Source organism: Aphelocoma coerulescens, chromosome 4 (assembly GCF_041296385.1).
Source record: "Aphelocoma coerulescens isolate FSJ_1873_10779 chromosome 4, UR_Acoe_1.0, whole genome shotgun sequence".
NCBI lineage: Eukaryota > Metazoa > Chordata > Aves > Passeriformes > Corvidae > Aphelocoma > Aphelocoma coerulescens.
This window is the reverse complement of record NC_091017.1, coordinates 77,781,953-77,806,079: the sequence shown is the minus strand read 5'-3', so window position 1 is coordinate 77,806,079 and position 24,127 is coordinate 77,781,953. Positions and strand designations below refer to the sequence as shown.

The following is a 24,127-nucleotide window of genomic DNA, read 5'->3' as shown; positions in this document are numbered from 1 at the left end:
CACAATTTCCCCAGGATTTTCCCAGCATTTTCCCGGGATTTTCCCCACAATTCCCCCCTGATTTTCCCTACTACCACAACCACCCCAAATCCCAGGAACAAACCAGGAAGAGCTGCTAAAAACCGAAGGGGGGAAAAAAAACCCAAAAAAAAAAAAAAAAAAAAAATCGGGAAAAGCAAATTCCTTGGAGCCGGAGCAGATCCCGACGCTCGGAGCCGCTCCGGGCCGGCCCCTCCCCCCGCCCCCCAGTGTGTCCCAAATTTTTCCCGGAGCAGGGATTCAGTCTCTGGGAGCCGAGGGTCAGTACTTCACTCCGGGTACAAATTCCTTGGCATCCGGATTCAAGGTGCTTTTGCTCTGGAAAAAAAAGCGGGAATGGGCCGGGTCAGGGTCGGGAATGTCGGGATTTCCCTCATCCCAAAAAAGTGGGGGGGGGGGGGGGGGGAGGGATTGGCTCGGAGTGTTCCCAAAGGGATTTGGGGAGAGGTCGGGATGGGATTCCCGGGGTTCTGCTCGTTTCCATGGAATTCATGGAATTGTGGAATGGGTCGGGTGGGGAGGGAGCTTGGAGGGAATCCAGGGATTGCTGCCAGTGGATCCGAATCCGTCCGGCCTGGCCTCGGATACGGCCGGGATCCAGGGGTGGGAGAATTCCAGGGGTGGGAGAATTCCAGGGGTGGGAGAATTCCGGGGATCCAGGGACAATTCCAGAGGTGGGAGAATTCCAGGGATTCAGGGACAATCCCAGTGATCCAAGGACAGTCCCAGGAATGGGAGAATTCTGGGAATGGGAGAATTCCAGGGATGCAGGGACAATTCCAGGGGTGGGAGAATTCCAGAGGTGGGAGAATTCCAGGGGTGGGAGAATTCCAGGGATGGGAGAATTCCGGGGATCCAGGGACAATTCCAGGGGTGGGAGAATTCCAGGGATGGGAGAATTCCAGGGGTGGGAGAATTCCGGGGATCCAGGGACAATTCCAGGGGTGGGAGAATTCCAGAGGTGGGAGAATTCCAGGGGTGGGAGAATTCCGGGGAGCCAGGGACAGTCCCAGGAATGGGAGAATTCTGGGAATGGGAGAATTCCGGGGGTGGGAGAATTCCAGGGATCCAGGGACAATTCCAGGGGTGGGAGAATTCTAGGGATGGGACAATTCCAAGGGTGGGGCAATTCCAGGAATCCAGGGGCAGTCCCAGAGATGGGAGAATTCCAGGGATGGGAGAATCCCAGAGATCCAGGGACATTCCCAGGGATCCAGGGACATTCCCAGGGATCCAGGGACATTCCCAGAGATGGGTCAATTCCAGGAATCCAGGGAGACTCCCAGCGATGGGACAATTGCAGGGATGGGAGAATTCCAGGAATCCAGGGACAGTCCCAGGAATGGGAGAATTCCGGGAATGGGAGAATTCCAGTGACCCAGGGACATTCCCAGGGATGGGAAAACTCCAGGGATGGGAGAATTCCAGGGGTGGGAGAATTCCAGGAATCCAGGGATAGTCCCAGGGATGGGAGAATTCCAGGGATGGGAGAATTCCGGGAATGGGCCAATTCCAAGGATGGGAGAATTCCAGGGGTCCAGGGATAGTCCCAGGGATGGGAGAATTCCGGGAATGGGCCAGTTCCAAGGAAGGGCCACTCCCAGGAATCCGGGGCAAATTGCAGGGATGGGAGAATTCCAGGAATCCAGGGATAGTCCCAGGGCTGGAAGAATTCCAGGAATCCAGGGATAGTCCCAGGAATGAGAGAATTCCGGGGATTCAGGGCCAATTCCAGGGATGGGAGAATTCCGGGAATGGGAGAATTCCAGGGATCCGGGGCCAATTCCAGGGATGGGAGAATTCTGGGAATGGGAGAATTCCAGTGACCCAGGGATAGTCCCAGGGATGGGAGAATTCCAGGGGTCCAGGGACAGTGCCAGGAATGAGAGAATTCTGGGGATTCAGGGACAATTCCAGGAATAGGAAAATTCCAGGGATGGGACAATTCCAAGGGTGGGACAATTCCAGGGGTGGGACAATTCCAAGAATCCAGGGACAGTCCCAGGGATGGGAGAATTCCGGAAATGGGCCAGTTCTGGGAATGGGCCAATTCCAGGGATGGGAAAACTCCAGGGATGGGCCAATTCCAGGGATCCAGGGAGACTCCCAGCAATGGGACAATTCCAGGGATGGGAGAATTCCAGGAATGGGAGAATTCCAGGGATCCGGGGCCAATTCCAGGGATGGGAGAATTCCAGGAATCCAGGGACAGTCCCAGGGATGGGAGAACTCCGGAAATGGGCCAGTTCTGGGAATGGGCCAATTCCAGGGATGGGAGAATTCTGGGAATGGGCCAATTGCAGGGATGGGAAAACTCCAGGGATGGGCCAATTCCAAGGAATGGGACACTCCCAGGGATCTGGAGCCAATTCCAGGGATGGGAGAATTCCAGGGGTGTGAGAATTCCAGGGGTGGGAGAATTCCAGGGGTGGGAGAATTCCAGGGATTCAGGGACAATTCCAGGGGTGGGACAATTCCAGGAATCCAGGGACATTCCCAGGGATGGGAGAACTCCAGGGATGGGCCAATGGGACACTCCCAGGGATCTGGAGCCAATTCCAGGGATGGGAGAATTCCGGGAATGAGAGAATTCCAGTGACCCAGGGACAGTCCCAGGGATGGGAGAATTCCAAGGATGGGACACTCCCAGGGATCCAGGGCCAATTCCAGGGATGGGAGAATTCCAGGAATGAGAGAATTCCAGTGACCCAGGGACAGTCCCAGGGATGGGAGAACTCCGGGAACGGGCCAATTCCAGGGATGGGACAATTCCAGGGGTGGGAGAATTCCAGGAATCCAGGGACATTCCCAGGGATGGGAGAATTCCGGGAAAGGGCCAGTTCCAAGGATGGGACACTCCCAGGGATCCGGGGCCAATTCCAGGGATGGGAGAATTCCAGGGGTGGGAGAATTCCAGGGGTGGGACAATTCCAGGAATCCAGGGACAGTCCCAGGGATGGGAGAATTCCGGAAATGGGCCAGTTCTGGGAATGGGCCAATTCCAGGGATGGGAGAATTCCAGGGGTGGGAGAATTCCAGGAATGGGAGAATTCCAGGAATCCAGGGACAGTCCCAGGGATGGGAGAACTCCGGGAACGGGGCCAATTCCAAGGAATGGGAGGGACACTCCCAGGGATCCAGAGCCCATCCCAAGGATTCCGGGCGGCCCCGAATCCCAGGGAGGAGGAGGAGGAGGAGGAGGAGGCGCTTCCCGGGAATCCTCACCAGGATGTCCTCGGCTCCGCGTCCGTCGGGAACGGCGAGGCCGTGGAGCTGCTGCTGGAGCTGCGCCATTCCCTGGGGCAGATCCCGCGCCGGGATGAACCAATCCCGCTCCTCCTCCTCCAGCATCTCCTGGAAGCAGCGATCCAGGAATTCCTGCTCCTGCAGCTCCTCCTCCACCTGCCCGGAGAGATCCCGCCGGGAATGATGATGGCTCGCCCGGGTTTTTTTCCATGTGGGAAGAGCCCGCCGGGCTCCGAGGAATTCATGGAATGGCTGAGGTTGGAAAATCCACCTTCCCGACGGGAAAGGTGAATCCAGGATTTTTTTTTTTTTTCCAGGCAGGAATATTCCCAATCTCCCACCCAGCTGTTCCTGCTGATCCCATTCCCAAATCCTCCTCCAGCATCTCCTGGAAGCAGCGATCCAGGAATTCCTGCTCCTGCAGCTCCTCCTCCACCTGCCCGGAGAGATCCCGCCGGGAATGATGATGGCTCGCCCGGGGTTTTTTTCCATGTGGGAAGAGCCCGGAGGGCGCCCGCCGGGCTCCGAGGAATTCATGGAAATCCACCTTCCCGAGGTGTTCGATCCCGATTTTCCAGGATTTTTTTTTTTTTCCCAGGCAGGAATATTCCCAATCTCCCACCCAGCTGTTCCTGCTGATCCCATTCCCAAATCCTCCTCCAGGGAATCGTGGAGATCCACCAGGTCACTCCGGAGCTTCCTTTTTCCCAGGAATTCCTGGGATGGGATGGCGGCTGCGATCGAAGAGTTTTCCCAGCCTGGAATTCCTGCGGCTGCTCCGGCAGGGGGGTGGGAGCAGAGGAAAGCTGGGAATTGCCCTGAGGGGGCCGATCCCATTTTCCCGGTTTTCCCTGGATTCCGGAGACGCAACGAGGAGCGAATCCAGGATGCACAAAGGCTGAGTTTTTCCAGGGGATGGAGCAGTGGGAAAAGCGGGAATTCTGCGCCTCGGGAGGGGCAGAAAAGTGGGAATTCTGCGGCTCGGGAAGGGCAGAAAAGCGGGAATTCTGCGGCTCGGGAAGGGCAGAAAGGTGGGAATTCTGCGCCTCGGGAAGGGGCAGAAAAGTGGGAATTCTGCACCTCGGGAAGGGCAGAAAAGCGGGAATTCTGCACTTCGGGAAGGGCAGAAAAGCGGGAATTCTGCAGCTCGGGAAGGGGCAGAAAAGTGGGAATTCTGCACTTCGGGAAGGGCAGAAAAGCGGGAATTCTGCGGCTCGGGAAGGGCAGAAAGGTGGGAATTCTGTGCCTCGGGAGGGGCAGAAAAGTGGGAATTCTGTGCCTCGGGAAGGGCAGAAAAGTGGGAATTCTGCGCCTCGGGAAGGGCAGAAAAGTGGGAATTCTGCGGCTCGGGAAGGGCAGAAAAGTGGGAATTCTGTGCCTCGGGAGGGGCAGAAAAGTGGGAATTCTGCACCTCGGGAAGGGCAGAAAAGTGGGAATTCTGTGCTTCAGGAAGGGCAGAAAAGTGGGAATTCTGCACTTGGGGAAGAGCAGAAAAGTGGGAATTCTGCACCTCGGGAAGGGGCAGAAAAGTGGGAATTCTGCACCTCGGGAAGGGCAGAAAAGTGGGAATTCTGTGCCTCGGGAAGGGCAGAAAAGTGGGAATTCTGCACCTCGGGAAGGGCAGAAAAGTGGGAATTCTGTGCCTCGGGAAGGGCAGAAAAGTGGGAATTCTGCACTTGGGGAGGGGCAGAAAAGTGGGAATTCTGTGCCTCGGGAAGGGGCAGAAAAGTGGGAATTCTGTGCCTCGGGAGGGGCAGAAAAGTGGGAATTCTGCACTTCGGGAAGGGCAGAAAAGTGGGAATTCTGTGCCTCGGGAAGGGGCAGAAAAGTGGGAATTCTGCACTTCGGGAGGGGCAGAAAAGTGGGAATTCTGTGCCTCGGGATGAAGCAGAAAAGTGGGAATTCTGCGCCTCGGGAGGGGCAGAAAAGTGGGAATTCTGTGCCTCGGGAAGGGCAGAAAAGTGGGAATTCTGCGCCTCGGGAAGGGCAGAAAAGTGGGAATTCTGCACTTGGGGAGGGGCAGAAAAGTGGGAATTCTGTGCCTCGGGAAGGGCAGAAAAGTGGGAATTCTGCACTTGGGGAGGGGCAGAAAAGTGGGAATTCTGCGCCTCGGGAGGGGCAGAAAAGTGGGAATTCTGCACTTGGGGAGGGGCAGAAAATTGGGAATTCTGCACTTGGGGAGGGGCAGAAAAGTGGGAATTCTGTGCCTCGGGAAGGGCAGAAAAGTGGGAATTCTGCGCCTCGGGAAGGGGCAGAAAAGTGGGAATTCTGTGCCTCGGGAAGGGGCAGAAAAGTGGGAATTCTGCACCTCGGGAAGGGCAGAAAAGTGGGAATTCTGTGCCTCGGGAAGGGCAGAAAAGTGGGAATTCTGCACCTCGGGAAGGGCAGAAAAGTGGGAATTCTGTGCCTCGGGAGGGGGCAGAAAAGTGGGAATTCTGAACATCGGGAAGGGCAGAAAAGTGGGAATTCTGCACTTCGGGAAGGGCAGAAAAGTGGGAATTCTGCGGCTCGGGAGGGGCAGAAAAGTGGGAATTCTGCACTTGGGGAAGGGGCAGAAAAGTGGGAATTCTGCCTCCAGCTCCCAAATGCCAGCAGCATTCCAGAGGAGCAATTCCAGAGGAAAGCACGGAGCTGCTGGAGCCCCTCTGGATCAGACTGGGAGAGCTGGGAATGCTCCCCTGGAGAAGGAATTCCAGGGATTTCTTGGAGCCCATTCCAGAGCCTAAAGGAGCTCCAGGAGAGCTGCAGAGGGATTTGGGATAAGGGATTTGGGATAAGGGATTTGGGATGAGGGATTTGGGATGAGGGATTTGGGATGAGGGATTTGGGATAAAGGGATTTGGGATGAGGGATTTGGGATGAGGGATTTGGGATAAAGGGATTTGGGATAAAGGATTTGGGATGAGGGATTTGGGATAAGGGATTTGGGATAAAGGGATTTGGGATAAGGGATTTGGGATGAGGAATTTGGGATAAGGGATTTGGGATGAGGGATTTGGGATAAGGGATTTGGGATAAAGGATTTGGGATGAGGGATTTGGGATAAGGGATTTGGGATAAGGGATTTGGGATAAGGGATTTGGGATAAAGGATTTGGGATGAGGGATTTGGGATAAAGGATTTGGGATAAGGGATTTGGGATAAAGGATTTGGGATGAGGGATTTGGGATAAGGGATTTGGGATAAGGGATTTGGGATAAGGGATTTGGGATAAAGGATTTGGGATAAAGGATTTGGGATAAAGGATTTGGGATGAGGGATTTGGGATAAAGGATTTGGGATGAGGGATTTGGGATAAAGGATTTGGGATGAGGGATTTGGGATAAGGGATTTGGGATAAGGGATTTGGGATAAGGGATTTGGGATGAGGGATTTGGGATGAGGGATTTGGGATAAGGGATTTGGGATAAGGGATTTGGGATGAGGAATTTGGGATAAGGGATTTGGGATAAGGGATTTGGGATAAAGGGATTTGGGATGAGGGATTTGGGATAAGGGATTTGGGATAAGGGATTTGGGATGAGGGATTTGGGATAAAGGATTTGGGATAAGGGATTTGGGATGAGGGATTTGGGATGAGGGATTTGGGATAAGGGATTTGGGATAAGGGATTTGGGATAAAGGGATTTGGGATAAGGGATTTGGGATAAAGGGATTTGGGATAAAGGATTTGGGATAAGGGATTTGGGATGAGGGATTTGGGATGAGGGATTTGGGATAAGGGATTTGGGATAAGGGATTTGGGATGAGGAATTTGGGATGAGGGATTTGGGATGAGGAATTTGGGATGAGGAATTTGGGATGAGGGATTTGGGATAAAGGATTTGGGATAAGGGATTTGGGATGAGGGATTTGGGATGAGGGATTTGGGATAAAGGATTTGGGATAAAGGATTTGGGATGAGGGATTTGGGATAAAGGGATTTGGGATAAAGGGATTGGGGATGAGGGATTTGGGATAAGGGATTTGGGATAAAGGATTTGGGATAAAGGATTTGGGATAAGGGATTTGGGATGAGGGATTTGGGATGAGGGATTTGGGATAAAGGATTTGGGATAAAGGATTTGGGATGAGGGATTTGGGATGAGGGATTTGGGATAAAGGGATTTGGGATGAGGGATTTGGGATAAGGGATTTGGGATAAAGGATTTGGGATAAAGGATTTGGGATAAAGGATTTGGGATAAAGGATTTGGGATGAGGGATTTGGGATGAGGGATTTGGGATAAGGGATTTGGGATAAGGGATTTGGGATAAAGGGATTTGGGATAAGGGATTTGGGATAAGGGATTTGGGATAAAGGATTTGGGATAAGGGATTTGGGATGAGGGATTTGGGATAAGGGATTTGGGATAAGGGATTTGGGATAAGGGATTTGGGATGAGGAATTTGGGATGAGGGATTTGGGATGAGGAATTTGGGATGAGGAATTTGGGATGAGGGATTTGGGATAAAGGATTTGGGATAAGGGATTTGGGATGAGGGATTTGGGATGAGGGATTTGGGATGAGGGATTTGGGATAAGGGATTTGGGATAAAGGATTTGGGATAAAGGATTTGGGATGAGGGATTTGGGATGAGGGATTTGGGATAAAGGGATTGGGGATGAGGGATTTGGGATAAGGGATTTGGGATAAAGGATTTGGGATAAAGGATTTGGGATAAGGGATTTGGGATAAAGGATTTGGGATGAGGGATTTGGGATGAGGGATTTGGGATAAAGGATTTGGGATAAAAGATTTGGGATGAGGGATTTGGGATGAGGGATTTGGGATAAAGGATTTGGGATAAGGGATTTGGGATAAGGGATTTGGGATAAGGGATTTGGGATAAAGGGATTTGGGATAAGGGATTTGGGATAAGGGATTTGGGATGAGGGATTTGGGATAAAGGATTTGGGATGAGGGATTTGGGATGAGGGATTTGGGATGAGGGATTTGGGATAAGGGATTTGGGATGAGGGATTTGGGATGAGGGATTTGGGATGAGGAATTTGGGATAAGGGATTTGGGATAAAGGGATTTGGGATAAAGGATTTGGGATAAGGGATTTGGGATAAGGGATTTGGGATGAGGGATTTGGGATGAGGGATTTGGGATAAAGGGATTTGGGACAGGAGCCAGGGAATGGCTTCCCAGTGGGAAACTGGAATTTTGGGAAGGAATTCCTGCCTGGAAATCGGGATATGGAACCCAAAGTGCCCAGGAATGTCGGCTCATCCCAGCAGGAATTATCCCGGGATTCTGCTCTCCCAGGGGCCGCCTCTCCCGGCACATCCAGCCGAACATTCCCGGTTTTTCCAGCCTCTCCCAGCCCGGGATGTTTCCCTGAGCTCCATCCCGGGATTTGTCGGATCCATGGGAATCTCCACGGGTTGGAAAAAGCCCCCGGAGAGCTCCTGTTCCCATTTTCCAGCTCCGAAATCCCAGCTGGAAAAGCAAGGAAAATTCCGTGGCTCTGGAAAACTCAGGGAAAAGGGGGAAATGCGGGAAAAAAAAAATTCCAAAGTTTAAAAACGATGGGATGGGAATTTCCTGGGAATGCTGCCGGAACGGGCACGGAATTCCCAGAGCTCTGCCCGAAATCCAGGATTTCCCCTCCCCAAAAAACTGGGAGAACCCAAATTCCAGGATTGGGATGCTGAGAACGGGGAAAGGGATCCCAAAAACTCAGGGGATGGGAGCGATGACGTCACTGCCCCGCTGGGAGGAGCCAAGGCGTCCCGAGGGAATTTTTTTCCAGCTTTTTTGGGGTTTTTTCCAGCTTTTTTGGGTTTTTTTGGGGGCTTTTTTGGGGCTTTTTTCCCAGCTTTTTTTGGGTTGTTTTTTAGATTTTTTCCAGTTTTTTCTCGGCTTTTTTTCCAGCTTTTTTCCAGCTTTTTTCCAGCTTTTTTCCAGTTTTTTTCCCAGCTTTTTTTCCAGTTTTTTCCCAGCTTTTTTCCAGCTTTTTTTCCAGTTTTTTCCCAGCTTTTTTCCAGCTTTTTTCCAGCTTTTTTTCCAGTTTTTTCCCAGCTTTTTTCCAGCTTTTTTCCAGCTGTTTTCCAGCTTTTTTCCGGCTTTTTTCCGGCTTTTTTAAAGCTTTTTTTTTTTCCAGCTTTTTTTCCAGATTTTTTCCAGATTTTTTCCCGATTTTTTTTTTAGCTTTTTTCCAGCTTTTTTGGGGCTTTTTCCAGCTTTTTTGGGGTTTTTTGGGGGTTTTTTGGGGCTTTTTTGGGGTTATTTTGGGGCTTTTTTCCCAGCTTTTTTTGGGTTGTTTTTTAGATTTTTTTCCAGTTTTTTCTCGGCTTTTTTTCCAGCTTTTTTCCAGCTTTTTTCCAGTTTTTTCCCAGCTTTTTCTCCAGCTTTTTTCCAGCTGTTTTCCAGCTGTTTTCCGGCTTTTTTCCAGCTTTTTTAAAGCTTTTTTTTTCCAGCTTTTTTTCCAGAGTTTTTCCAGAGTTTTTTCCAGATTTTTTCCCGATTTTTTTTTTTAGCTTTTTTCCAGCTTTTTTGGGGCTTTTTTGGGGTTTTTTTTGGGGCTTTTTTGGGGTTATTTTGGGGCTTTTTTCCCAGCTTTTTTTGGGTTGTTTTTTAGATTTTTTCCAGTTTTTTCTCGGCTTTTTTTCCAGCTTTTTTCCAGCTTTTTTCCAGTTTTTTCCCAGCTTTTTTCCAGCTTTTTTTCCAGTTTTTTCCCAGCTTTTTCTCCAGCTTTTTTCCAGCTGTTTTCCAGCTGTTTTCCGGCTTTTTTAAAGCTTTTTTTTTCCAGCTTTTTTTTCCAGAGTTTTTCCAGAGTTTTTTCCAGATTTTTTCCAGATTTTTTCCCAGATTTTTTCCCGATTTTTTTTTAGCTTTTTTCCAGCTTTTTGGGGGCTTTTTCCAGCTTTTTTGGGGTTTTTTTGGGTTTTTTTTGGGGCTTTTTTGGGGTTATTTTGGGGCTTTTTTTCCAGCTTTTTTTGGGTTGTTTTTTAGATTTTTTCCAGTTTTTTCTCGGCTTTTTTTCCAGCTTTTTTCCAGCTTTTTTCCAGTTTTTTCCCAGCTTTTTTCCAGCTTTTTTTCCAGTTTTTTCCCAGCTTTTTCTCCAGCTTTTTTCCAGCTGTTTTCCAGCTGTTTTCCGGCTTTTTTAAAGCTTTTTTTTTCCAGCTTTTTTTTCCAGAGTTTTTCCAGAGTTTTTTCCAGATTTTTTCCAGATTTTTTCCCAGATTTTTTCCCGATTTTTTTTTAGCTTTTTTCCAGCTTTTTGGGGGCTTTTTCCAGCTTTTTTGGGGTTTTTTTGGGTTTTTTTTGGGGCTTTTTTGGGGTTATTTTGGGGCTTTTTTTCCAGCTTTTTTTGGGTTGTTTTTTAGATTTTTTTTCCAGTTTTTTCTTGGCTTTTTTTCCAGCTTTTTTCCAGTTTTTTCCCAGCTTTTTTCCCAGCTTTTTTTCCAGCTTTTTTCCAGCTTTTTTCCAGTTTTTTCCCAGCTTTTTTTCCAGCTTTTTTTCCAGCTTTTTTTCCGGCTTTTTTCCGGCTTTTTTAAAGCTTTTTTTTTTCCAGCTTTTTTTCCAGAGTTTTTCCAGAGTTTTTTCCAGATTTTTTCCAGCTTTTTTCCCAGATTTTTTCCCGATTTTTTTTTTAGCTTTTTTCCAGCTTTTTGGGGGCTTTTTCCAGCTTTTTTGGGGTTTTTTTGGGGTTTTTTTGGGGCTTTTTTGGGGTTATTTTGGGGCTTTTTTCCCAGCTTTTTTTGGGTTGTTTTTTAGATTTTTTCCAGTTTTTTCTCGACTTTTTTTCCAGCTTTTTTCCAGTTTTTTCCCAGCTTTTTTTCCAGTTTTTTCCCAGCTTTTTTCCAGCTTTTTTCCAGCTGTTTTCCAGCTGTTTTCTGGCTTTTTTAAAGCTTTTTTTCCCAGATTTTTTCCAGAGTTTTTTCCAGCTTTTTTTCCAGATTTTTTCCCGATTTTTTTTTAGCTTTTTTCCAGCTTTTTTGGGACTTTTTAAAGCTTTTTTCCCAGCTTTTTTTGGGTTGTTTTTTAGATTTTTTCCAGTTTTTTCTCAGCTTTTTTTCCAGCTTTTTTCCGGTTTTTTCCCAGCTTTTTTCCAGCTTTTTTGGGGCTTTTTCCAGCTTTTTTGGGGTTTTTTGGGGTTTTTTGGGGGGCTTTTTTGGGGTTATTTTGGGGCTTTTTTCCCAGCTTTTTTTGGGTTGTTTTTTAGATTTTTTCCAGTTTTTTCTCGGCTTTTTTTCCAGCTTTTTTCCAGCTTTTTTCCAGTTTTTTCCCAGCTTTTTTCCAGCTTTTTTTCCAGCTTTTTTTCCGGCTTTTTTCTGGCTTTTTTCCGGCTTTTTTAAAGCTTTTTTTTCCAGCTTTTTTTCCAGAGTTTTTCCAGAGTTTTTTCCAGATTTTTTTCCAGCTTTTTTTCCAGATTTTTCCCGATTGTTTTTTTAGCTTTTTTCCAGCTTTTTTCCAGCTTTTTTCCAGTTTTTTCCCAGCTTTTTTCCAGCTTTTTTCCAGCTGTTTTCCAGCTGTTTTCCCGCTTTTTTAAAGCTTTTTTTTCCAGATTTTTTCCCGATTTTTTTTTAGCTTTTTTCCAGCTTTTTTGGGACTTTTTAAAGCTTTTTTCCCAGCTTTTTTTGGGTTGTTTTTTAGATTTTTTCCAGTTTTTTCTCGGCTTTTTTCCCAGCCTTTTTCCAGCTTTTTTCCAGTTTTTTCCCAGCTTTTTTTCCAGCTTTTTTTCCAGCTTTTTTCCGGCTTTTTTCCGGCTTTTTTAAAGCTTTTTTTTTCCAGCTTTTTTTCCAGATTTTTTCCCGATTTTTTTTTTAGCTTTTTTCCAGCTTTTTTGGGGCTTTTTCCAGCTTTTTTGGGGGTTTTTTGGGGTTTTTTTGGGGCTTTTTTGGGGTTATTTTGGGGCTTTTTTCCCAGCTTTTTTTGGGTTGTTTTTTAGATTTTTTCCAGTTTTTTCTCGGCTTTTTTTCCAGCTTTTTTCCAGCTTTTTTCCAGTTTTTTCCCAGCTTTTTTCCAGCTTTTTTCCAGCTGTTTTCCAGCTTTTTTCCAGCTGTTTTCCAGCTTTTTTCCGGCTTTTTTAAAGCTTTTTTTTCCAGATTTTTTCCAGATTTTTTCCAGCTTTTTTTCCAGATTTTTTCCCGCTTTTTTTTTTAGCTTTTTTCCAGCTTTTTGGGGACTTTTTAAAGCTTTTTTCCCAGCTTTTTTTGGGTTGTTTTTTAGATTTTTTCCAGTTTTTTCTCGGCTTTTTTCCAGCTGTTTTCCAGCTTTTTTCCGGCTTTTTTCCAGCTTTTTTAAAGCTTTTTTTTTTCCAGCTTTTTTTCCAGAGTTTTTCCAGAGCTTTTTCCAGATTTTTTCCAGCTTTTTTTCCAGATTTTTTCCCGATTTTATTTTTAGCTTTTTTCCAGCTTTTTTGGGGCTTTTTCCAGCTTTTTTGGGGCTTTTTTGGGGCTTTTTTGGGGTTATTTTGGGGCATTTTTCCCAGCTTTTTTTGGGTTGTTTTTTAGATTTTTTCCAGTTTTTTCTCGGCTTTTTTTCCAGCTTTTTTCCAGCTTTTTTCCAGTTTTTTCCCAGCTTTTTTCCAGCGGTTTTCCAGGTTTTTTCCAGCTGTTTTCCAGCTTTTTTCCGGCTTTTTTAAAGCTTTTTTTTCCAGATTTTTTCCAGATTTTTTCCAGATTTTTTTCCAGATTTTTTCCCGATTTTTTTTTAGCTTTTTTCCAGCTTTTTTGGGACTTTTTAAAGCTTTTTTCCCAGCTTTTTTTGGGTTGTTTTTTAGATTTTTTCCAGTTTTTTCCCAGCTTTTTTCCCAGTTTTTTCCCAGCTTTTTTCCAGCTTTTTTCCAGCTGTTTTCCAGCTTTTTTCCGGCTTTTTAAAAGCTTTTTTTTCCAGCTTTTTTTTCCAGATTTTTTCCAGATTTTTTCCCAGATTTTTTTAAGCTTTTTTCCAGCTTTTTTGGGACTTTTTAAAGCTTTTTTCCAGTTTTTTTTTAAGCTTTTTTTCCACGTTTTTCTGGGCTTTTTTTAGGTTTTTGGGCTTTTCTAAGCTTTTGTCCAGCTTTTTTGGGGCTTTTTTGGGGCTTTTTTGGGGCTTTTTTTTACCTTTTTTCCAGCTTTTCCCCAGCTGTTTCCTGGCTTATTTTGGGCTTTTTTTTTAAGGTTTTTTTCCAGCTTTTTTGGGGCTTTTTTCCAGCTTTTTCCCAGCTTTTTTTAAACTTTTTTCCAGCTTTTTTTTTTCCCTTTTCCCAGCTTTTTTCTGGCTTTTTAAAGCTTTTTTTTTAAACTTTTTTCCAGCTTTTTTCCAGCTTTTCCCCAGCTTTTTTCCAGCTTTTTTCTTACCTTTCCCCAGCTTTTTTCTGGCTTTTTAAAGCTTTTTTTTAAATTTTTTTCCAGCTTTTTTTTCCCTTTTCCCATTTTTTTTAGCTTTTCTTTACCTTTTTTGTACCTTTTTTTTACCCTTTTTTTGCCTTTTTTTAACCTTTTGTTTAACCTTTTTTTGGCCTTTTTTTACCTTTTTCTTACCTTTTTTTTTGCATTTTTTTACCTTTTTTTTACCCATTTTTTAACCTTTTTTTGCCTTTTTATATCTTTTTTTACCCTTTTTTTCACTTTTATTACCTTTTTTTACCTTTTTTTGCCTTTTTTTTACCTTTTTTTACCCTTTTTTTGCCTTTTTTTCCTTTTTTTATCCTTTTTTTTTGCCTTTTTTTACCCTTTTACCTTTTTTCTTTTTTTACCTTTTTTCGCCTTTTTGCCTTTTTTACTCCTTTTTTTACCCTTTTTTCTACCTTTTTTTTCTTTTTTTACCTTTTTATAACCTTTTTTCCCCTTTTTTTAACCTTTTTTCCCCCTTTTTTTTACCTTTTTTTCCCTTTTTTCCCCCTTTTTTCCCCTTTCCCCCCATTTTTTCCCTTTTTTTCCCCTTTTTCCCCCTTTTTTTCCCCTTTTTTCCCTTTTTTTTCCCTTTTTTTTCCCCCTTTTTTTTCCCTTTTTTTCCCCCTTTTTTTTACTCTTTTTTTCCCCTTTCCCCCCTTTTTTTCCCTTTTTTTACCTTTTTTCCCCCTTTTTTCCCTTTTTTTCCCTTTTTTTCCCCTTTCCCCCCTTTTTTTCCCTTTTTTTCCCCTTTCCCCCCTTTTTTTCCCTTTTTTTCCCTTTTTTTACCCTTTTTTCCCCTTTTTTTACCCTTTTTTTCCCCTTTTTTTCCCTTTTTTTCCCTTTTTTACCCCTTTTTTCCCTTTTTATTACCCTTTTTTTCCCTTTCTTTTCTCTTTTTTTCCCTTTTTTTACCCTTTTTTTCCCCTTTTTTTCCCTTTTTTCCCTTTTTTTACCCTTTTTTTCCCTTTTTTCCCTTTTTTTACCCTTTTTTTCCCCTTTCTTTTCCCTTTTTTGTCCCTTTTTTTACCCTTTTTTCCCTTTTTTTTCCCTTTTCCCCCTTTTTTTCCCTTTTTTCCCCCTTTTTTCCCTTTTTTTACCCTTTTTTTCCCCCTTTTTTTACCCTTTTTTCCCCCTTTTTTTCCCTTTTTTACCCTTTTTTTCCCCTTTTTTTCCCTTTTTTACCCCTTTTTTCCCTTTTTATTACCCTTTTTTTCCCTTTCTTTTCTCTTTTTTTCCTTTTTACCCTTTTTTTTCCCCTTTTTTTCCCTTTTTCCCCTTTTTTTTACCCTTTTTTCCCCCTTCTTTCCCCCTTTTTTTCCCCTTTTTCCCCCTTTTTTTCCCTTTTTTCCCTTTTTTTTCCCTTTTTTGCCCCCTTTTTTTCCCTTTTTTTACCCTTTTTTAACCCTTTTTTTTACTCTTTTTTTCCCCTTTTTTCCCCTTTCTTTTCCCTTTTTTTACCATTTTTTTCCCTTTTTTCCCTCTTTTTTTCCCCTTTTTTTTACCCTTTTTTCCCCTTTCCCCCCTTTTTTTCCCTTTTTTTCCCTTTTTTTACCCTTTTTTCCCCCTTTTTTCCCCTTTTTTTCCCCTTTTTTTCCCTTTTTTCCCCTTTTTTTTCCCCTTTTTTCCCCTTTTTTTCCCCTTTTTACCCTTTTTTCCCCTTTTTTTGCCTTTTTTAACCTTTTTTAAGCTTTTTTTGCCTTTTTTTACCCTTTTTTCCCGTTTTTTTACCTTTTTTCCCCTTTTTTTCCCTTTTTCCCCCTTTTTTTCCCTTTTTTTTACCCTTTTTTTCCCTTTTTTCCCCTTTTTTCCCCCTTTTTTTACCCTTTTTTTCCCCCTTTTTCCCCTTTTTTCCCCCTTTTTTACCCTTTTTTTCCCTTTTTCCCTTTTTTTTCCCTTTTTCCCCTTTTTTTCCCCTTTTTCCCCTTTTTTCCCCTTTTTTTCCCCCTTTTTTTTACCCTTTTTTCCCCCTTCTTTCCCCTTTTTTTTCCCCTTTTCCCCCCTTTTTTTCCCTTTTTTTTCCCTTTTTTCCCCTTTTTTTCCCCTTTTCCCCCCTTTTTTCCCCTTTTTTCCCCTTTTTTCCCCCTTTTTTTCCCTTTTCCCCCTTTTTTCCCCTTTTTTTCCCTTTTTTCCCCCTTTTTTCCCTTTTTTTACCCTTTTTTTCCCCCTTTTTTACCCTTTTTTCCCCCTTTTTTTCCCTTTTTTACCCTTTTTTTCCCCTTTTTTTCCCCCTTTTTTTTCCCCTTTTTTTCCCTTTTCTACCCCTTTTTTCCCTTTTTATTACCCTTTTTTTCCCTTTCTTTTCTCTTTTTTTCCCTTTTTTTACCCTTTTTTTTTCCCTTTTTCCCCCTTTTTTTCCCCTTTTCCCCCCTTTTTTCCCTTTTTTACCCTTTTTTCCCCTTTTTTTCCCTTTTTTTCCCCCTTTTTTTCCCTTTTTTTACCCTTTTTTTAACCCTTTTTTTTACTCTTTTTTCCCCTTTCTTTTCCCTTTTTTTACCATTTTTTTCCCTTTTTTCCCTCTTTTTTTCCCCTTTTTTTACCCTTTTTTCCCCTTTTTTACCCTCTTTTTTTCCCCTTTTTTCCCCTTCTTTACCCTTTTTTTCCCCTTTTTTTCCCTTTTTTTCCCCTTCTTTACCCTTTTTTTCCCCTTTTTTTCCCTTTTTTTCCCCTTCTTTACCCTTTTTTTCCCCTTTTTCCCCTTTTTTTCCCCCTTTTCCCCCTTTCCCCCCTTTCCCCCAGGCACACCCACCCACCGCCCAGCGATGCCTCTACCCAGAGCCTCCCTCTCCCACCAGAACAAACCATTCCCACTTTTCCCTCGGGATACACCCGGAGCTGGCACCCATCCCCAAGGCCGGAACGGGCACCGTCCCCATCCCGAGGATCCCGAGGATCCCGAGGATCCCGAGGATCCCGAAGGAATCTCACCTGCCGGTTGAAATCCTCCTCGTTCTCCATCCACATGTACTCGGCAAAGGGGTTCTTCTCCTTCTCCTCGTGCCCGTTCCCCACGGGATCCTCCTTGGATTTGGGATTGGACGCGCTCGTGCCGGCGAGCTCGGAGCCATTCATCCTTAGGGACTCTGGGATTTGGGAACGGGGGAATGGGGGAATGAGGGAGCGGCTGGATCCCGCGGGGACGCTCGGGGTGAGGGGGTGGGGAGGGTGGGATTGGAGCGCGGAGGGGTTTTGCTGCTTTTGGGATCGCGGGGGCTATCGGGAAGTGTTCCATGGATCCATGGATCCATCCTGATATCCATCCATGGATCCATCCTGATATCCATCCATGGATCCATGGATCCATCCTGATATCCATCCATGGGTCCATCCTGATATCCATCCATGGATCCATGGATCCATCCCCATATCCATCCATGGATCCATCCTGATATCCATCCATGGATCCATCCCCCTATTCTTCCATGGATCCATCCCCATATCCTTCCATGGATCCATCCCCATATCCTTCCATGGATCCATCCCCATATCCCTCCATCCATCCCTCCATCCATCCATCCATCCATCCCTCCATCCATCCCTCCATCCATCCCTCCATCCATCCATCCCTCCATCCATCCATCCATCCATCCATCCCTCCATCCCTCCCTCCATCCATCCCTCCATCCCTCCATCCATCCATCCATCCCTCCATCCATCCATCCATCCATCCATCCATCCATCCCTCCCTCCCTCCATCCATCCCTCCATCCCTCCATCCATCCATCCATCCATCCATCCCTCCATCCATCCATCCATCCATCCCTCCATCCCTCCATCCATCCATCCCTCCATCCCTCCCTCCATCCATCCATCCATCCATCCATCCCTCCATCCATCCCTCCATCCCTCCATCCATCCATCCATCCCTCCATCCATCCCTCCATCCCTCCATCCCTCCATCCATCCATCCATCCATCCATCCATCCCTCCATCCATCCATGGATCCATCCCAGCCATTTGAACTCCACCCCAAATACATCCCAAAAATCCATCACTGCCTTATCCTAGAAAAGGATTGTTCTCCCACCCCCAAAAATGCTGGAATTTGGGACGTTTGGGAAGTTTGGGGATTGGGGAATGAGGTCAGGCATGATGGGAGAGCTGGGAATGTTCCCCTGGAGAAGGGAGAACTCCAGGGAATCCTCAGAGTCCCTAAAGGGGCTCTGGGAGAGCTGCAGAGGGATTTGGGATAAGGGATTTGGGATAAGGGATTTGGGATAAGGGATTTGGGCCAGGAGGCAGGGAATGGCTTCCCAGTGGGAAAGGGGAGCTTGGGGTGGGATTTGGGAAGGAATTCCTCGGGATGGAATTCCCAGAGCAGCTGGGGCTGCCCCTGGATCCCTGGGAATGCCCAAGGCCAGGTTGGGATGGACTCGGATCCACCTCGGACAGTGGGAGGTGCCAGGGTGGGAATGGGATGGGATTTAAGCTCCCTTCCCACCAAAATTCCAGGATTTTATGCAGGGCAGGAGAAGCCTGGACAGTTTCCAGGCTCCCTCTGAGCAGGAATTCCAGGAAATCACCTGCCCTGGATCCATTCCCAAGGGATGGCTTCTCCCATTCCCAGTCCCACAGCTCCAGCCGCCTTCCCAACTTCCCAGCTGCTTCCAGCAGCTCCTCGTGCCTCCCACTCCAGGAATTCCCAATTCCCTGCACTCCCATCCCCTTTCCCAGATAAAACCCCTACATCCAGAATCCCAAATCCCACTCCTTATCCCATTTTTTTTTCTCCCGGCACTGTGGATTTTTCCCATTCCCTGCTCCCAGCCTGGCCAGACCTGGATTTTCCCACCACTTTTCCAAGATTTTTTCCCCCCCTCCCCTCACTCCAGGCTTCTCCTTCCCATTTTTCCAGTGCTTCACGTTTCTCCCTGAGGTTTTTATTCCTTGCTCGGGAGTTGCTCCCTGTTTTCTCCAGCTTTTAACCTGAGGGAGATGAGATTCCCAGGACGCTCCTGGTGCTCACTCCTGGGATTTCCATTCCCAGCTCTCCCAGTTGCCGAGGAACCGCGGCCTAATTCCGGCCCGGATCCGGGGATAATCTCATCCCGCACTATTTTAATCCAGAGCTCCACCGGATCCACCCGAAATAAAAAAAAAAAAACCCTCCAGCTCCTGAGCCCAATCCAAGGAATGCTCAGGAACCTCATCCCAAATTCCTCCTGGAGCTGCTTCCTGCTCCTCTCCAGGAAATCTGGGCCTCGTCACCCTCCCAGCCGGGAATTCCTTCCCAACATCCCAGCCCAAGCTCCCCTTTCCCACTGGGAAGCCATTCCCTGCCTCCTGGCCCAAATCCCTCATCCCAAATCCCTCTCCAGCTCTCCTGGAGCCCCTTTAGGCCCTGCAAGGGGCTCCCAGCTCTCCCTGGCTCCTTCCCTTCTCCAGGGCAACATTCCCAGCTCTCCCAGGCTGATCCAGAGCAGAGAGGCTCCAAAATCCTGGAATGCTTTGGATTAGTAGGGACTTTGAATCCCATCCCATTCCCACCCCATTCCATGGGCAGGGACACCTCCCACCATCCCAGCAGATCCCAGGTGGATCCAAGCCCCAGTGTCCAGCCTGGCCTTGGACATTCCCAGGGATCCAGGGGCAGCCCCAGCTGCTCTGGCAATTCCAGCCCAGCCCCTCCCCACCCTCCCAGCCAGCAATTCCTTCCCAACATCCCAGCCCAAGCTCCCCTTTCCCACTGGGAAGCCATTCCCTGCCTCCTGGCCCTCCAGCCCTTGGCCCCAGTCCCTCTGCAGCTCTCCTGGAGCCCCTTTAGGCCCTGCAAGGGGCTCCCAGCTCTCCCTGGCTCCTTCCCTTCTCCAGGGCAACATTCCCAGCTCTCCCAGCCTGATCCAGAGGGGCTCCACAATCCTGGAATGCTTTGGGAATGGATCCAGGGACCTTAAATCCCATCCCATTCCACCCCATCCATGTTTAGGGACACCTCCCACTATCCCAGGCTGCTCCAAACCCCAATATCCAACCTGGCCTTGGACATTCCCAGGGATCCAGGGGCAGCCCCAGCTGCTCTGGCAATTCCATTCCCAGCAATTCCATTCCCAAATCCCACCCCAAGCTCCCCTTTCCCACTGGGAAGCCATTCCCTGCCTCCTGGCCCAAATCCCTTATCCCAAATCCCTTATCCCAAATCCCTTATCCCAAATCCCTCTGCAGCTCTCCCGGAGCCCCTTTAGGGACTGAGGATTCCCTGGAGTTTTCCCTTCTCCAAGTGAACATTCCCAGCTCTCCCAGCTTGGCTGCAGCCCTTGGAGATCTCCACGGCCCAGGAAGGGTTAACCAGCCAGGAATCCCTTCCCAGGATCCCTCTCCAATCCCCCCTATCCCAGCGGGAAGCCATTCCCTGCTCCTGCCCCTTGGGACACCCCGGGAGCAGGGACAGCCAGCCGGGAATTCCACAGGGATCCCATTCCAGTTTCTCTCCCTCTGCCCCTTCCCGGCCTTTCCACCCGCATTCCCTCGGAAAACGCCGGGAAGGGAACCACGGGTTGGATTCAGGGATCTCGGAGTGTTTTGTTTTTACTCTCCCCCCACCTGAACCATGGAGAATTCCATGCTTTGATCCATGGTTTTGGAGCCTGGCCGCTCCGGGGGTGTGTCCCTAATCCCAAATCCCACGGGATCACCTCGGGAAGGGAGCGGGATGGGGAAGGCAGCCGGCAGCTCCCGGGATTCCGGCCCGGCTGGAATTAGCGCGGGAGGAGGGAGCGATGGCAGCTCCGGGATTGTCGCATCCCGCCGGGAATGGGTGACCTCATCCCATGGCAAACCCAATTTCCTGGGAAAGGACAATCCCGATTCCATGCCCGGCGGGTCCTTTCCCGACTGCCGGAGCCTGGAGAGGCAGGATTGGGCTGGAGCCCTGGATTGGGTTGGATAGCAGGGAGAAATTCCCACATGGAATCTTCCCGGAGCTGCTGGAGGGAGTCCAGAGGAGGATTTGGAGCTCTCTGGATCCAGGCTGGGAACGCTGGGAATGTTCACTTGGAGATGGGAAAACTCCAGGGAATCCTCAGAGTCCCTAAAGGGGCTCCAGGAGAGCTGCAGAGGGATTTGGGATAAGGGATTTGGGATAAGGGATTTGGGATAAGAGGCAGGGAATGGCTTCCCAGTGGGAAAGGGGAGCTTGGGGTGGGATTTGGGAAGGAATTGCTGGGAATGGAATTGCCAGAGCAGCTGGGGCTGCCCCTGGATCCCTGGGAACGTCCAAGGCCAGCCTGGATCCACCTGGGACAGTGGAAAATATCCCTGGATGGGCTTCAAGGTCCCTTCCCGCCCAAATTCCCTGAAAACCCCGAATTCTCGGCACAAAGAAGGCAAACCTGGATGTTTCCAGGATCTAAATCCACCTTTTCACCAGGGAGCGTGGGAAAGCCTTTCCCGTATCCCGGGATCCCGCAGGAATCCCGAGCGGCTGCTCCCTGCGCTCCCAGCCAGGTGTCCCCACCTGGCCCTGCAGGAAGAGCCCGCATGGAGAAATAATACCCCAAATACATCCCAAATACATCCCAAATACATCCCGAACATATCTCAAATACATCCCAAATATATCCCAAATATATCCCGAACATATCCCAAACACATCCCAAATATACCCCAAACATATCCCGAACATATCCCGAACACATCCCGAATATATCCCGAATTTATCCTGAATTTATCCCGACTATATCCCGAATATCCCGGCTCTGCCCATCCCAATCCCAGCTCCCAAATCCCGCCCGGATTTGGGGGCAGCGACCTCCTGCCCCCTCCCCCACCCCCCCCCGCGTGTGCCCCAGCCCGGGGGGATCCATCGGGAATCCGGGATGGGGCTGTGGGAGCAGCGCGCGTGTCCCACACGGACTGGGAATGCTGGCAACGGGATGCAGAAGCCGCTGCCCCACACCGAGGCGACTTCGGGGACTCTTTTCCGCCGCAGCTCCCGGGGGAGGCCGGGCCGAGGGCAGGGTGGGCACGGAGCCCGAACCCCCCCGCACCCTCCCGGGCTCCAGCGCCTACCGGGCCGGGCCTGCGCCTCCCGGAGCACCCCACGGGACAGCCCCGCGTGTCCCGCCGCTCCGCCGGGCTGGTGGCCCCCGGGTCGCCACCGGGTCGCCCCCGGGCCCCCCCTCCTCCCCCCGGTACCTCGGGCCCGGCCGGTGCCGCTCCGCGCCCTCCGCCACAGCCGCCGCCACGCCCCGCCCCTCCCGCCGCGGACACGCCCACTCCTCCTATTGGTCAGCCGCGCCACGCGGCCACGCCCCCCCCGCGCGCTGGTTGGGCGGCACGGAGAGACAACGAGTTGCTATTGCACCGCCCGGCTGTCAATCATGCGGGTAATCCCACCCAGCGAGCGGCGCTCCGGATTGGCTGGCCTCGGGCGCGGTGATTGGCTGAGAGCACGCGTCCCCCACGTGGGGCAGACGGGCAGCGCGTGGGGGCGGGGCCCCGGCGGGGTGGGCGTGGCCTCGCGCGATGTAAATAACACCGAACGCCCCGCCCCCGCGGCCAGGGGGGATGATTGACAGGTGCCGCACCCAATGGGAAGAGGCGATACAAGCCGCCCGCCCCGCCACGCGGGCGCTTTGGTAGAGCGACGCCGATTGGCGGATTCATGTAAACACACGGAGGGGGGCGGGGGCGGTCACGTGGCCGGCGCGTGGCTGGGGGGGGGGGGCCCCAACCTGAATTTTGGGGGGGGGGGCACCGAGCTCTGACCCCCCGAGTTGGGGTCACCGGGGGGGGGGGGGACCCCCGGCTCTGCACCCCCAGAACGGGCGGAGCCCCGGGGGGGGGATCCCCGGCTCTGCACCCCCAGAACGGGCGGAGCCCCGGGGGGGATCCCCGGCTCTGCACCCCCAGAACGGGCGGAGCCCCCCGGGGGATCCCCGGCTCTGCACCCCCAGAACGGGCGGAACCCCGGGGGGGACCCCCGGCTCTGCACCCCCAGAACGGGCGGAACCCCGGGGGACCCCCGGCTCTGCACCCCCAGAACGGGCGGAGCCCCGGGGGACCCCCAGCTCTGCACCCCCAGAACGGGCGGAGCCCCGGGGGGGATCCCCGGCTCTGCACCCCCAGAACGGGCGGAGCCCCCCGGGGGACACACCCGGCTCTGCACCCCCAGAACCGGCGGAGCGCCGGGGGGGGGACGGCTCCCAGTTCGGCACCCCCAGAATGGGCGGAACCCCGGGGGGGGGACCCCCGGCTCTGCACCCCCAGAACGGGCGGAGCCCCGATGGGACCCCCGGCTCTGCACCCCCAGAACGGGCGGAACCCCGGGGGGGGGGGGACCCCCGGCTCTGCACCCCCAGAACGGGCGGAACCCCGGGGGGGGGGGACCCCCGGCTCTGCACCCCCAGAACGGGCGGAGCCCCGGGGGGGGGCCGGCTCCCAGTTCGGCACCCCCATACTGGGGACAACTGTGTGGGGGGCTCAGCCCTGCCCCCCCAGCTTTGGGGGCACCGCAGGAGGGGTTTACCCAGCCCTGCACCCCCGTCCTGGGGACAGGAACGGGGGAGGGGGCACACCCGGCTGTGCTCCCGCAGTTTTGGGGGGCACGCGGTGCGTGGGCAGCCGGTCCCGCACCCCGGAACGGGCACAGCCGCGGGGCTGGGGAGGGGGCTCGGTTCTGCAGCCCCCCGGTTTTGGGGACACCAGGAGGGCTCCTATCCCCGCGGCTGCCCCAGCGCCGCCCCCACGGTGACGATCCCGATCCCGATCCCGATCCCGATCCCGGTGCCGGTGCCGGGCGCACCCGCGATGCCGGCGGGCGGTGCTGGCGGCTCCGCGCCCCCCCGAAATCGGGGTCCCCGCACCCCCCCGACCCCCGGCCCGCCGCCCCTGGACCCCCTGGGACGGTGAGTGCCGGGGTCCCCCCCGCCCGCTGCGGTTTTGGGGCGGGTTGAGCCTTTCCCAGCCCCGCGTGCCCCATATCCCGATCCCGAATTCTGGAACCCCGGGGGGGAGACGCGGCTCCGCAGCCCCGGAATTGGGGTGGGGGGTCCCGCCTGCACCGTGGGAAGGGCGGGGGGGGGGGGGATCCCCATGGCAGAAAAGGGGGAACCCACATCACCCCCCACCCCTCGGCGTGACCCCAAACCCATTCCCCGCTCCGCGCTGGGATTTTTGGGGTGGGGGGCGCAGCTTTTGGGGGTCCCTGGAGGCTCCATGGGCAGTTTGGGGGTCAGAGACCCCCGAGCCTTTGGGTTCCTCCCTCCACCCCCTCCCAAATGTGGGGTCCTGCAGTGCCCAGCCCACCCCCACTTTGGACCCCCGGGGGTCTGCGGTGTCCAGCGTGTCCATCTGGACACGTCCCAGCGTTCCCGAGGGATTGGGATTGAGGGGGGATTGGATGGAGGGCAGAGACCCCAACTTTGTCCCCCAGCCCAGCACCTGGAGGGTGACACGAGGGCCACCAAGGTCCCCAAGGGCCACCGCTGTCCCGAAGGGCCGGAGCGAGGAGCTATTTCCATGCCCGTGCCCTCATCCATGGGGCAGCTGCTCCTCGCCAGGCGCTAATTCCCGGCCAGTCCCAAAAACAAGGAGC

General features: G+C 50.6%; 1 protein-coding gene across 5 annotated transcripts; it reads right to left on the bottom strand.

Moving 5' to 3' along the window:
- Nucleotides 1-166: 166 nt before the first annotated feature.
- Nucleotides 167-24,104, bottom strand: PAIP2B (poly(A) binding protein interacting protein 2B). Of its 5 annotated transcripts, none has more exons than XM_069014827.1 (4): nt 23,974-24,104; nt 16,522-16,676; nt 3,265-3,721; nt 167-357 (listed from the first exon to the last, which is right to left on the bottom strand). In XM_069014827.1, the coding sequence occupies exons 2-4, from the start codon at nt 16,659-16,661 to the stop codon at nt 301-303; spliced, it is 654 nt and encodes a 217-aa protein (XP_068870928.1). In that variant the 5' UTR covers nt 16,662-16,676; nt 23,974-24,104; the 3' UTR covers nt 167-300. The 5 variants fall into 5 exon arrangements, with proteins under 5 accessions (XP_068870928.1, XP_068870926.1, XP_068870930.1 ...); XM_069014825.1 differs by lacking the exon at nt 23,974-24,104 and adding an exon at nt 21,727-21,799; XM_069014829.1 differs by lacking the exon at nt 23,974-24,104 and adding an exon at nt 21,727-21,793 and having other exon boundaries at nt 3,265-3,441.
- Between the last annotated feature and the right edge of the window lie 23 nt (nt 24,105-24,127).

What these genes read in the sequence shown, in the direction of transcription:
- PAIP2B (XM_069014827.1), bottom strand. Translation starts at nt 16,661, where the DNA reads ATGGCTCCGAGCTCGCCGGCACGAGCGCGTCCAATCCCAAATCCAAGG. An exon ending in AGGAGGATTTCAACCGGCAG is followed by an intron (nt 3,722 to 16,521) that starts GTGAGATTCCTT and finishes CTCTCCGGGCAG; the next exon opens with GTGGAGGAGGAGCTGCAGGA. An exon ending in GCGGAGCCGAGGACATCCTG is followed by an intron (nt 358 to 3,264) that starts GTGAGGATTCCC and finishes TTTTTTTTCCAG; the next exon opens with AGCAAAAGCACCTTGAATCC.